Source organism: Lissotriton helveticus, chromosome 12, assembly GCF_964261635.1.
Source record: "Lissotriton helveticus chromosome 12, aLisHel1.1, whole genome shotgun sequence".
In the NCBI taxonomy this organism is placed as follows: Eukaryota; Metazoa; Chordata; class Amphibia; order Caudata; family Salamandridae; genus Lissotriton; species Lissotriton helveticus.
The window spans coordinates 834,460,427-834,475,276 of NC_136073.1; the positions used below are offsets into that span (position 1 = coordinate 834,460,427).

Consider the following 14,850-nt stretch of genomic DNA (forward strand, 5'->3'; position numbering starts at 1 on the left):
AATAAGTGCTCAGAAGCCACAGCTGATACTACTGAATCTCAGTGCTACCAAATACCAAAGCTCCAAACGCTTGATTCCTCCTCATGCCTCTTTGAGCCACCACCTGACACCCCCTGCCTTCCTATTTCACTTTTTCAGGTACTATTTAATCCCTCCTATCTTTCCTCATCTTTCTTTATCACTGTTTTCCTGTTTTTCTCTTCCACCTTCTTTCCCCTTTTTTGTATTTTCCTGTCTTGCTCTGGGTCAAAGACTGAAGAGGAAAGATAAGAGGCAGGGCCAAAAAATGAGTCCACCTGCAATCACCGGCTCAAATTACGCCCCGGCACAGTCATAGTTCAGAGTTGGTTTTCCTAGCCGCACGGTAAGGGGTGGAGGCACAGACCATAGGAACCATTATGATGAACATTACAAGCCAACTACATTGTGAAGTCAGTCGTAATTCTTTAGATGTAATTGCATGATGATAATTCAATGCACATTACAGTATAGTGATTGAGTCTGGGGTTCAAACTGGAAGCAGATTTGTTTTGCTTTCTTGAATACAATTTGGTCCGCGTGTTTCCCTATCTGTAGAGTGTTGCAATGTTTAGTGGTTTGAAGAGAGGAAACAGCTTCCATTGTGGTGTTTCTTGAAACGAGATACAACAAAAAGTAGGACTTCCTTTGTTCTGACATTCTGTAGTTACTAGACGGCAACCTGTTCTTACAAGAAGATGGGGTCTTCCCCATTGAGTGCCTATGTGTGAAGCAGAGTGTCATGAAAGAGACCCTTTGTGCTACTGGACCTAGCGCCATGTGTGAAAGGAGATGTGGTCCCAGGATTGATTGTGGGGGAGTCATTTTGATGCTATCATTAGGTGTTTGCGAAATTTGTGTAATTTACTCTAGAGTAATTACGCATAATTTCCAGAAAATTACGTGTAGACACATGAAATGCGAATCTGTCATCTGGTACTGTATTTTAGTGCAAAGTGCATCCTCACAACAGTTTTGGACTAGGGACACATTTTGCAGTAAAAATAAAAACAACAGAAAAAAGCAAGTGGCATGAGCAACAGCGGCTTTCGTTCTGGCCGCTCACGTTATTCCACGTGCTTACAGTAAAATCTTACTGCGAACGGCATGTACTTAAGTGACTTGACATAATGGCATAATTTGGGGGATTTCTTGTGACAAATGAAATGTAAAGTTACATAAACTATGCTGGCAAGGGTGGCCAGCTACATTGGGAATCCAAGGGCATGCAAAGGGGCTTTTCCTTTCAGCTATTGTTAAGGCCAAGAGTTCTATTGTGGAAAGGTTACTGGAACTCTGTCTAAGTGAAGAGTATTAAGTCAGTTGTGATCAAGCACTAACACTATTTCCTTTAAACATGACAAGTTTTATTTAGAGATCCCTTATTGTAAGCTTATCATAAAGTTAGATAATAGACACCGGGAAATATCAAAGTCGGGCTTGTAGTGTGGGAAGAAAGACTGTAGGTTTCCAGATTGCTCACATAGTCACTCAGCATTGAAGGGTGTGATAAGAAGTCCTTTATTGTGAAGGATTAAAGTCGTAGTGATTACACTTTCCCAAGGCCACGTGAAGGGCTGCGGTGGAAGAGTACGCCTTTATTGTGTATCAATTTTGATAGGGTCATTGCTACTTGTAGTTTGTTCTGAAAGGATGGAGAAAATCAGGAAAATAAAGTTCTAAGTAGGCTTTAGTCTAAATTTAGGCCCAAGGACAAAGTATCATCCTTTGGTGAGGCTGGCATGCCGCCAGATTAAGTTTGTGGACTCGTATAAAAATATGGTGCTTGGGTGTCAATCCTTAGTTTCTATCGACTGATACAGCCCCTAAACTGTTAGTCCCACAGTAAGTGCCAAACACGGTATTCATTGTTCTTTTGCGTGCCAATGTATAGTTGAGGGACACAAGTTCACACCTTAGGATTAGCTTTAGGGTGTTGTGCATCAGTGGTTTATAAAGACCAAATGGGCGTATCTACTGGGCCAGGCATGTGCCACTGCCCCATCAGAACTGCCCAGTTTCTTTCTTCCACCCTTTCTAACCCAGAGGTGTGATGCTGGTCTTCAGAGGTGGTGTTGACTGACTAGCTTATAAAGCGCACTTTTGCCGGGGAGTTTTGGCGCTGGGTGAATATGATGCAGATAGCAACAGATCTTGAAAAGAGCCAGGTCTTTATCATTTTCCTGAAAAAGGCCCTGTTGGATTCTAACCTGATTGTCACAGGGAGGGAGTTCCATAAGATGGATGCTTGGTAGGAGAAACCCTTTCCTCCCCATCTAGCTCTTTTTATTCTAGGGACACATACCAATCCTGTGTTGGCAGACCTGAGAGAGCGTTGGGGCTGGTATTCAGAAAACAAGGTTTGAACGTCCGCAGCCCCTCCTCCGTATATAGCCTTATGCAATAGGCGTAGGGCTTTAAAGTTCACTCTCTGACGGACTGGGAGCCAGCTCCTTAATCACCGCTGACGTCGGGTGGTATTTAGGTAATCCAAGAAGAACCCGAGCCGCTGCATTCTGAAGCGATTGAAGTTTTGTGATTTGTCCCTTGCCAGCTCCTAAATATGTTGCACTTTTGGACTCATGGAAGGACAGAGGGTAGACGCTAATGGGGAACGCTGAAGTGCCGTCATGGAAGAATGGCCCCTATGATTTGCTATCAGCATCTTCATTTCCTTATGGGCAAACGTGACGAAATGAAATTATAGAAATGAGGCACAAGGCAGAAGTTGGCTTCATAGCTAGATAGGCAGGTAACGGGACCAGTACTCAGGAAGGTGCTACACCACGAGCAGCAATGTTAACTTCTCAGTTCCTAGGCCATTTCTGCAGTCGTCCTGAACACTCCAGACCATGACAATCTTACTTCAGGTATTCTCACACAGATATCCCATAGTGGAGCATGCTGTGCTTAATTTGAGCCGGTGTTTGCAGGTGGGGCCAATGGGTACTCATTTTTAGGGTCCGGTGCTTTTATTTTAACTCATTGTGCACAACAAAACACAAAGGTGAAAAGAAGGGAAAAGAGAAAGACAGAACAACAGCCACAATGGGGAAAAAACAAGAACCTGCAAGAGCACGATAAAGGGGAGGGAGTGTCTGGTGGTGGATTAAAGAGGCCTGAGGTGGAATCAAGACTGCGCAGCTTTGGTATTCTGCACCCCACCTCCGATAACCGTGGGTGTAGCAATGATGCCATTGGCTCCAACGCAAGCAAGGAATATACCCTCCCAATCCACTTGTTTAGTTGCAAAACAGCAATATAAATAGGGCTCCCCGTTTTATGGTATTTATTTTTTTAACATTTCCGTCTGTATCTATCCATATTTATTTTGTTGTCATTTTATCTGTATATATCTTTATTTATTTTTGCCGCAAGCAAAAAAAGACGTTGCAGCTAGTATTTTTCCACATTTATTTAAATAGACAGTGCACACGGTAAGGCTCCCGGTTTTCCATTTAAACTGATTCTTACATATAAATACAGATGGAAAAATATTTTCCTTCTGTCTGTATTTGTAAATAGGAGAGGAAAAATACAACCAAACCGAATTCCGAGAATTGTTCGGCAATCCGTGCTTCAGCCCTGAGCCCAGGGTTGGCTGACATGCCCCTCTTCCTGACTGCGGGGTATGCCTGCCCATATTAACACCTGCTGGGCCATTAATCTCTGGCAGGGGCCGGAAATTAGGTGGCATTAATCTCTGGCAGGGGCCTGAGACAGTACACATGAACTGCAACACACTCCATTAGTAAATAACGGAGAAATAGAAATAAAATAACATCTCTTATGAAATAGTGTAATGATGTTAAATAAATTACATTATTTCAACATTGCAATTATACATATGTATATATATATATATATATATATATATATATATATATATATATATATATATATATATATATATATATATATGTGTGTGTGTGTAATTAATACATTATTTTATTTTAAAATTTCATAATAATCAGACTTTAAAGAGTTAAATAAACTTTTACACATTTAAAAAAAAACTAGAAATAACTTGAACGAATTGAACACATAGCTTTTAACAACATTTTGTAATTATAGCTAAAAATAAAAATAACAGTGTGAATTAAAAAAAATATTGCTTACAACTGTTATTTATAAATGAAATTAATATATTTAAATACATTTTTTTAGCTACACATTTTTTATTTGATGTGCTAATGTGCTGTACCATTTTATGTGACTAGTTATTTGTTAACAACATATAGTTCAAGCTAATTGCTGTTTATATCTTGCATTAAAGTTTGTTTAGAGATTAATAAAATTACCAATATATGTGTACAAAGTTACAGGTAGTGACCTTATACTTTAAAATTCTGATGTAGGATACTCTACTACCTGATTTGAGGGGGCTGCAGATGTGTAAGTCTCACAAAGGTGTAAATGTGCACTGTGAGATGGTGATTAGCACAAATGTCACAACTATTTATAGATGTAATATACATATGTATATTTCCCTTTGTGAACATGCATAAGGATCGATTGCCTTTACAAGCCAACATTATTGACACTAATGACTATTCGACTATTTGAACTTATTAGCATGACCATCCTCGATGCATAACAATGAGATTGCGAACCATTACATTGGTATTGCCGATCGAGATGTCATGTGTACATGTGCATAAACAGGTTGTAAGCACACATACACAAACATTAGACATATATACATCTGGGATTAAGTAGAAGTATCAAAATATCTGTTTTTTGGAGATTTTTTTTGTCATACCAAACATTATTTTTTCTGAATAAAGAAACATACTTTACTTTTGAGAGGATAAAACACTGACATTTACATGAAACATAAGTTGAAGGGATGTTATGAAACAAAACTTACAAAACACTGAAAATTGCTAGAACAGAGAAAATACATTTTGATAGCCCTATTTGGAAAACCTATGCAGGAGTTTCAAATTGTACAACTTTATTTTGAAGTGAATACATTACTGGAGTTACCGTGTATTTTGCATGTAGCTTAGCTTTTTTTTTAAAACAGTGTGATGTTACTCATGAAAACTTCATACAGGACTCGAATTTGTGGTTTTGATACTGAATTTTTGCTGTCTCTTTTTGTACCTGTTAGAACAGCAAGTCATTTATGGTTTCTCCCCACAAGTGTTTTCACAAACTTTGCTTTCTTTTTACCTTGTTACTTTCAGATGATGTAAAGAAACCATTTCCTTGGAAACTGTAACCTTGGTGTAGAAGAGACTAGAACCTGCTTCAATGGAGTCGGATGTGACCTATGTGGATTTGAAATTTACGTCAAATGTGGGGAAAACATCCAAGTTGAGATCAGGTAATGGGCAATATGGGAAAATGGAGGGGCTCAGAGGTCTGTGGGAGGTTTCCTGATATGTTACTGCATGTAAAAAAGAAAAATGGGTACACAAATATCACATCATATTAGGCAGTGTGTAAAATTATGTGATGTTTGTGCTGGTGTTTGTAAATGTGTGATAGTGTTTGTTTCACAGTGTGTGGGGTGTGCGTGTGTGTGCGTGGTTGTGTGCATGCAGTTGTGTGTGTGGTAGATGGTGTAACGTCCATCCTCTAACAGTCCATACTCAGTTTTGCATTTTGAGGTAGTTTTCCATCAAAGATCAATGGAGTCAATCAGGCCCCATCGACATTACGCCTAGGGTGCAACCATCTGTAAATGAGGAAGACATGGAACAAGTGTTTGGTATAAGGGTACTGTGTCACATTGTGATGAGGTACCCTGTCTGGAAAAGTCCGAATCAGACTCTAAATGTCAACGCAATCTAAAGGTTTTATTGTGTATTATGTTTGCCCTGCCACTTTTTATTTATGCAAAATCCCAAAATTCAAAATGTATTGACATAAGAAGCAATAAATAGTTTCAAATTACATTGCAATATTTAAGTATTGCATTCTAATAATTATAAGCTCATTCATATTGGCAAAAATGAGGGTTAAGCTTTTAAGCTCAGGATCCACGTCACTCATGCAGTTGTCAATCATCAGTGCACTACCTGGTAAAATGTTATAAATCATATCCTCCATAAGGCCTGACATCAGCAGCGGTTAATTGTTATTTTATTATCTGACTTCAAAGACCCATCCTCCAACTGTTTAGGACACTTTGGAGAAGTGTGGCTCAATGGTTAGAGCTGCAGACCCTGATGCAGAGGTCTAGCCCGGGACCAGGGTTCAATTCCCTGCCTTGGCAGGTCTTGAGCTAAAAAATTCCACGGACCTGATAATTCTTGCCTCGGTGCCTATTCCAATCATGGAGTCCCACTCTGCAACTCTGGGCAATAGCTTGCTTAATCTCCACAACGGCCCCCACAACGCTAAGGATGCCTGGCCTCCACCTTGGGGGTGCCCAGGAGTGGACACCTCACAGGGAAAGCCAGGATGGGTTCCACAGCGGTATTCGTACAAGCGCCTTGAGACCCTTGCAGGTGAGTAGTGCGCTATACAAGTATCAATTTACATTTTACATTTACATTTACTTTGGGTCCATGTATTAAAACTAATCCTCTTTGCCCTTCCTCCTTTTTAAAATCCTTTAGATTCTCAGTGAGCTTCCTGATAATCATTGTACGCTCCCTTCTTGTTAGTGTTAGCTCTTGATTTCTTTTTTTCAAAAGTGACCAATCTTATCAAACACAGCAACATAGGGGCCTATTAGGATAGCGGACGGACCTGCGTCCGTCCGCCACCTCAGAGGTGGAGGGACCGTCCGCAGGGGCAACGGCGGTCCCTCTGTGCAAATTAGGATGTGACCGCCACCCTGGCGGTCACATCCTGTATTTTTAACATTGTGGCGGGTGCTGCCGCAAGGTTAAAAATGCATTTTTAACATTTACATGCACAAAGCGGCAGGCACCGCGTGGTGCCTGCCGCTTTGTGCATGTAAATGCTGGGGGGTACCATAGGTACCCCCCATGTGCACCCCCCACCCCCACAACCTGGGGGCCCGCAACGGTCCCCCAAACGCCAAAGACCACATGCTTTTCCACGGCGTAAAACCCGCCGTGGAAAAGCATGTTTCCCCATGCATCGTAATATGGCTGGCGGTGTGTGTCTGATAGACACCGCCACCATATTAGAGCTGGCGGAAAAGCGGCGGACGGTCTCCCCGTCCGCAGATGACCCCCCTGCCATCCTAATCTGGCGGGGGGTCTTTTCTCTAACCGCAGCGGTGAATCCGCATCCTCCGGGCCGGCGGTGTTTTCCGCCGGCCCGGAGGATGCGGATTCACCGCGATCCTAATCGGGCCCATAGTTTGGTACTCATCTCGAGACTATGAGAACAACTATTGCCCTTGTTCAAACCAAATTTGCACATGGTATACATACAGATGGCATAGACGCAACATCCATGGGATTTGGAGGATGGCTAAGTCATTTGGTCACAAGCGTTCAAAAAGAAACTCACATTTAATTTCTATTTAATATGTGGACCTTTCTTACAAGCAACTAGTTTGCCCCCTGACACTATTTTATTTACCTTCAGTTAAACTTGAAGTAAAAGCCAATGTTTAGCCGGGATCTATTGTATACATCATTGCTATATTTTGGGGTGCCTGTAAGAAGGTAACCAATGCACTTCACACAACTCTTCAATAATTATATAAATAAATATTTGAAATCTAATTTCTAAGAATCTTATACTGCATGAGGTTAATATAAATTATTATGAATAACTCAGGGTGAATAACCCCAGCTGGAGAATACACAGACATTTGCATAAATTGTACAACTGATCCACCACACTCAAACAGTTCCTGTTCGCACTGATAAACTCCCAATAGGTGACACTCTAACTCTGTAAATGTTCACCTTTCACCTGGGTGATGATGTTCTCACAAATCATAGGCGTCTCTAATCTATCACTTACAATCTTAATTTGGAGGTTCAGGAATTCAGCAGAGAGATTGGATTTAAATGTAAGGATCACAATTCACCCGTTGTTATTCACATATCGGACATATTCTTCCAATGGTACAATTATAAAAAGGTTAAAAACAAAATCAAAAGTTCAACATTTCTTTTTTTCCCAAATTCCTCCATCCCACCTCCCCATGTTACATTTTGCTCCAGGTTACCAGTGGTCAATTTGATGTAAGATGGAGCAACGCAGGAACCAACGGTGGTACACTGGATCAGTTGACGAAATAAAACACAAAAACAGAACTAGATGTTTATAAGTATTAACTTCTCCATAGCCAACAACATGGTAGTGTGCTTATAATATGATACAGAAGAATCACCCAAGAAATATGTGCGTGCTTCAGAAATATTTGAGTGTCTAAAGTTTTGTTCAGTTCCCAAACTATAACTCTATGCTTGTGAAAAAGTGAGACCACGTCAATAGAGACCACTGCTGTTGAGTTATCTGAATAGATCTTTAGATTTTTTCACAAATGAAGGTGATGCCTTAAAATTGTCATTGAGTTTATCATCAGAGTCATCATTACCCCTAGCTCAGTAAATTATGATATGTGGCAACACATGTCACAGCAAATACAGCAATTATGAGTTTGGTTTCTTTATTTCACCCAGTAAACACTCTGTGCAACAACAAACCGCATCCATTTCTGCATAAACCTGTTGATATATATCGAAGTCCAGTATCTAATAATTACAAGACCAATAAAGATTTTGGTTCGGTAAGCATCAAAATCATCATGTGATTCCCCGTTTAGGGGAAAAAAGTTGTAATAGATCCTATTCATTGCACCCATTACATATTGTACCATAAGGCTTCATTATTTATCAGATGAATACATATCACACTTGCCAAATGGACTCTCATAACCAAGGCAATAGGCTTTAACACTGACCTGTGAAAATACTGAATCCAGAATATTCGACATCTACTATATGTTGTATAGATTTGCCACAGTCTTATCTCTACATCTTTGTAGTCAGTGTTCTGAAATCAATATTTGTATTGGTTGATGTGAAAAACGTTTTAATATTCAACCAGTACTATACAATAGAATTAATATTAGAAACTTTACATATTATCTCTTTGGGAGAAGATATGAAGTTGATTTCACTTGAAATGTATTGAAGAGAATGAGCATTGTGTCCTGAGAAAGTAAGTCATCACCGCAGCAACCCTTCAAAAGTTACAACCGCTGAGCTAGAAGTAATTTTCTTGTATCCCTAACCAATTGTTTATAATATACAGACACATCTGTCTCATCTCCTGACATTACCATCATAAATTCTAAATAATTTCTCATCAAATTGCTTGCTAATTCAGTTATTTTGGGTATCGTCACATTTCAGTGTCACACATAATTCAAGGAGATTGCTATCTGTGTTTGGAAGGTAAAGCTGATATTTCCACTGCAGTAGCTGGACTACCTCAATTATTTAGTGCCTCACACAGCTTATCAGACATAGTTGGTCTGTCTCAAGTAGGATACCTCATGCAGCTGTGCTGTTTTGAGAGTGTCTGGAGTGGGCAATGCCACATTCAGCTGCACTCCCTTGGTTGTATAGTAACACACATAACACCTTTGTATTATTGAGCACCTTCATTTCTTACTTCTAGGAGGTCTGCTTTGCTGTCCCCGTGGCTTGTTGTCCCACTTGGTATTCACAGTTCATTAAAGAGATAGCAATAAAGCCCCTGCAAGACACCTCAAATTTGATATGCATCAGGCATAAAGTCCCAGAATATCATGCCCTAAATATTGTCTGGCATAAATAGTGTGGCCTATATTAGGGTTGGGCAGAACTCAAAGAGTTTCACCTAGAAGAATTCCTCAGAGTTACATGAAAATGCTGCGAGAATCCACAGAGTTCCGCAAATGGGCGTGATTAGGCATGTTGTGCTCCTCGTACTGACTTTCAGTGCCGGCAGCTTGTTCCACGCTGAAAAATCCGCTCAAAAACTATCACGCTGGGTGTCAGAGGACGCTGCTTCTTGAGTTGATTTTGCTGCCCCTTGAGTAGATTTTCTACTCAAGTGGCAGCTTTCTGAATGCCAACGTTCGCGACCACCCGTGATGCCCCTGCTTGGAAAATGTCACCGGGTGCCCTCTAAATGACCCAAAATCATGCATGGACATGCTAAATCACGCTTGCCAAGTTTCCATTGGCGAGTTGTGAGTGAGGAAAAAATCCCCCATGTGGCAGTTGGCGGAATTTGGCTGGAACTCCGAGTTACATGCGTAACGCGAAGTGGCCAAAACCTCGCCAGCGGAGTGGAACTTGTGCCCTCCCCTAGCCTAAATATCATTTACAAAACATTTGCTTCTTTCGAGTTAATAACCAAAAATATACAGCCCATGGAGTGAATGTTTTGAAATTATATTTAGTTCTTGATATTTATTAGATTATGTTTTTGTTATTGATAATCTGTCATACAATGCGTTAGATCCTTGAACCCCATTATCAACATATCCAGAGAAATTTCACAAGAAACACTTTTCTGACTGATATTATGTATTAAAGTTTCAAAATGAGCACCACAATCTTCAATATCAGTATTACAAATGTAAGAACTACTATAAAAAATGTGCTGTATCTTGCAGTATAATTGACCTTTTCTTGCCTCATAATTTAGTCATTTTTTCCATATAATTTGGTGCTCCCCTGACACAACATTCCAGAGGCTCTGCATATATGCCAATTGAGATACTGAGGAAGAGAACTTAGGAGGCACTAACAAACTTTCAGGAGTTGGGTAAGAGGGCTAATGCGGGGCGCTGATCATTGGTGTATCCAGGGGCTGGGAAGCATTACAACTCACGCACCTTGTTATTTACTTTTTCCAAGGTTAGAGCAAGAACAGAGTTGAAGCTTTATACAGAGTTTCAAATAACCTGTGTTTATACAATGAGGGTCAGCTATATATTTGCAAGTATCTGTTGAGGTGATTAAGTGCTTCATTCTTCAAGGCACTTCTTTCCCTATTCGGGAGTAGTGTTCAACATTCCGCTGCCATCAATCCCTGGTTATGGTGCAAAAGTGAGAGAAACTAAAAAGAACAATGCGTGGAATGCCTTTATTCAATGGTAATTACTCAGTTGGCATTCCAAGTTTTCAAACTCTTCTCCAGACAGGAATCAACCATATGACATCAGCCGTGGCCCTGCTGTGGTGGGAATATTCCTACCTGAACCACCATTCCATAACCCTCTGACTGGAAATGTATGCCACCACACGCTAGTTTGGGCCTCATTGGGTATCACCAGTAAGTTAGAACCTTAGTCCTATGGGTCAGTGAGCTACAGGACCCACAACTTGTCTTACCTCTCCTACTTAGTGCTTCACTTAGAAACAAAATCATGTGTGGAATGATTGAATAATCTCAGTGACTGAGTGTTAAATACTCTGGGTTAAATACTCTTTTAACTAACTGTACCACACCAGACCAGGAGCAACAAAATTCAGATCAGTGTTGGTCCTGCTCAAATAGGAACAGTCCAATCCGAACCACCAGGCCAGCTTGAAGCTGAAAACATGAAAACCAGGGCTCGAGTCGGGGGTACACGCAGGCACACGGCGTCCCCCACACTCTTTTCTCATGGTGGACACTGTCCCCCCTGCCAAGAAGTTGGGCCCCACAGAAATATGCTGAACTTGTCCCGGTGTAATTTTCAGACACCGGGACACGTTCAGCAGCACCTGGACGTTGCCTGCTTTCCATTCCCGGCAGCAACTTGCAGGCAGCGAGGGAGCCTTTTTCACCTCCAGCTGGGCCAAAGTTAAGGGGCCATCCAGCCTCCTTTTTTGTTTGTTTGTATATGCTGACTGGGGGCCGCCTGGAACCTTACATTTAAATGTAAGTGCCACAGAGGGAAACAAAGGCACATAGCTTGCCTTCTCTTCACAGGTACTTAAGGGAGGCATGCTTTTGCCTTTGTTCTGTCCTTGTATATAAATGCAGACACTGTAAGACTGTCAGATGGGTTAGTCTGACCCAGTATTTACACAAATAATTTAAATAGCACAAATTTAATTTATTTTATAGCGCTATGTCGTGATATCATGAGGACATTTGCATATTGTTTACTTGGTCAGTTCCCCCACTTCTTTTTATAGGATTTGTGCCCTGATGAAAACAGGCTTGCTGGGCCTCATAAAGAGATCCAGATTGAGTCTGATGGCACTGTGAGTGAGAGGACCAATGTCTTGCATGTCTGCCGCACTTAGGGTGTCACACTGGAGGAGCACAAAAGTGATAGGTGGAATAGTTGATTTAATCGCAACCACTATATATCACTCTGGTAAACGTCCACTCCAATTTAGTGAGGATAAGCTCAATCCCCTGCTCTGTGCCTCTTCATTTATTGGGTTGTGGGTTCAGACACTCTTTTCAGTTTAAGTGCCACTCATCCCTGGTCATGGCAATGGAATATTTTGTTTAGGTGGCAGCACAGGCGTCCGTGGATATCGAGAGAGCTATTTTGACAATGTTGCAACTCCACCAGTGTACAGTGCCTATTTAATATTTTGTGTTAGTTTCTCCAAAGGAGGTATATTAACTACCCACATATGGGTAGCTTTTAGTAGATTTACTGATGCCTATGGCTTTGCTGATTATTGTCTAGCATTTACACCTGAGTTGTTTAATGCCTAGTCTTTTTCAAGTCACATTTTACAGAAATCTGCACCAAGTGCTATTGTTTCGTCACCAACAAAAGATACTCTGTGCTTGACATTGGAATCGCCTGAAAAAGGTGCTTCCCAAGGTTGAAACAACTGAGCTCTGGACAACGAAAGCTCTGGGCCAATACAACAAAAGCTCTGTGCCAATGAAACAAAAGCTCTGTGCCAATACAACAAAAGTTATTTGCCAATACAACAAAAGCTCTGTGCCAATGCAACAAAAGCTCTGTGCCAATGGTTGGCATGTCCTTGGGCTCACTATGTTTGGCACACGATTGGGCTGCCAATATTACTTCCTTGAGCTGGGTAAACAGTCAAAATATCGACTACAAAATATCGTATGGACATAATATCGAGTTTAAAATATAGAATGGACAAAATGTCGAATGGACAGAATATAGACATCAAAAATATCGTTTTTAAGGTAAGTAATGTAATATCGAATGCTAAAAATATAGAAAGTTAAAATATCGAAGTATATAATATAGGTTATTAAAATTATCGAATTTTTAATAATATCGAATTTTTTATAGTTTTTTTATGTTATTATATGTGTGAAAAGTGTGTATATATGTTATAATTTATTTTAATTAATTAATTGTGTTTTTTGAATTTTTGCGTAATTTAATTCTGTAGCGGGTTGTGGGCTTATAGGGGAATAGGGTGGGAAGTAATTTAATTATAATTAATTAAATATGTAAATTTATTTATTGGTATTCATTTTTAATTAATTGTTAATTAATTTATATTTGGTAATTAATTAAATTTTAATTGGCAATTAATTTTAACTAATTGATTAATTGCTAATTATGTTAATTTTACTAATTTATTTTCTGTAGCGGGTTGTGGGTGTATAGGGGAATAGGGTGGGAAGTAATTTAATTATAATTAATTAAATACATCAATTTATTTAATTGTATTTAATTTGAATTAATTGTTAATTAATTTTTAAATGTTAACTTATTAATTGTTAATTTGTAAATAATTTGTATTAATAGGTAATTAATTGTAATAATTAATTTTAATTTGTCATTTTAATTGATTAATTATTATATTATATTAAATTGGTAATCACTTTTAATTAATTTTTTTATAGATATTAATTTATATTTTTTTAAATAATATATGAAGTATTTACTTTCCCTACTGTTGCACTCTCTGGAGTGGGAATAGTAATTTTTACCTCTACGCTATCCAACGCTTTCCCTATTGTTGCACTCACTGGCGTGGGAATAGTAATTTTTACCCCTACGCTATCCAACGCTTTCCTCGCTGTTGCAGCCACTGGAGTGGGAATAGTAATTTTTACCCCTACGCTATCCAACGCTTTCCCTACTGTTGCACTCACTGGAGTGGGAATAGTAATTTTAACCCCTACGCTAAACAACTCTTTCCCTACTGTTGCACTATTTGGAGTGGGAATAGTAATTTTTACCCCTACGCTATCCAACGCTTTCCCGACTGTTGCACTCCTTGGAGTTGGAATAGTAACTTTTACCCCTACGCTATCCAACGCTTTCCCTATTGTTGCACCCACTGGAGTGGGAATAGTAATTTTTACCCCTACGCTATCCAACGCTTTCCCTACTGTTGCAGCCACTGGAGTGGGAATGGTAATTTTAACCCCTACGCTATCCAACGCTTTCCCTACTGTTGCACTATTTGGAGTGGGAATAGTAATGTTTACCCCTACGCTATCCAGCGCTTTCCCTACTGTTGCACTCTTTGGAGTTGGAATAGTAACTTTTACCTCTACGCTATCCAACGCTTTCCCTACTGTTGCACTCACTGGAGTGAGAATAGTAATTTTTACCCCCACGCTATCCAACGCTTTCCCTACTGTTGCACTCACTGGAGTGGGAATAGTAATTTTTACCTCTACGCTATCCAACGCTTTCCCTACTGTTGCACTCACTGGAGTGGGAATAGTAATCTGTACCCCTACGCTATCCAACGCTTTCCCTACTGTTGCACCCACTGGAGTGGGAATAGTAATTTTTACCCCTACGCTATCCAACGCATTCCCTACTGTTGCACTCTTTGGAGTGGGAATAGTCATTTTAACCCCTACGCTATCCAACGCTTTCCCTACTGTTGCACTCTTTGGAGTTGGAATAGTAATTTTTACCTCTACGCTATCCAACGCTTTCCCTACTGTTGCACTCACTGGAGTGAGAATAGTAATTTTTACCCCTAC

General features: G+C 40.0%; 1 protein-coding gene across 1 annotated transcript in view; it reads left to right on the plus strand.

The window, feature by feature from the left end:
- Window positions 1–268: 268 nt before the first annotated feature.
- LOC144798521 (natural killer cells antigen CD94-like) overlaps window positions 269–14,850 on the plus strand; it is a 50,751-nt gene continuing 36,169 nt past the window's right edge. Inside the window, exons 1-2 of the mRNA XM_078669443.1 lie at window positions 269–364; window positions 5,211–5,350. Of these exons, the coding sequence (XP_078525569.1) occupies window positions 5,278–5,350 (73 nt within the window). The 5' untranslated portion in view covers window positions 269–364; window positions 5,211–5,277. The remainder of the gene's footprint in view (window positions 365–5,210; window positions 5,351–14,850) is intronic.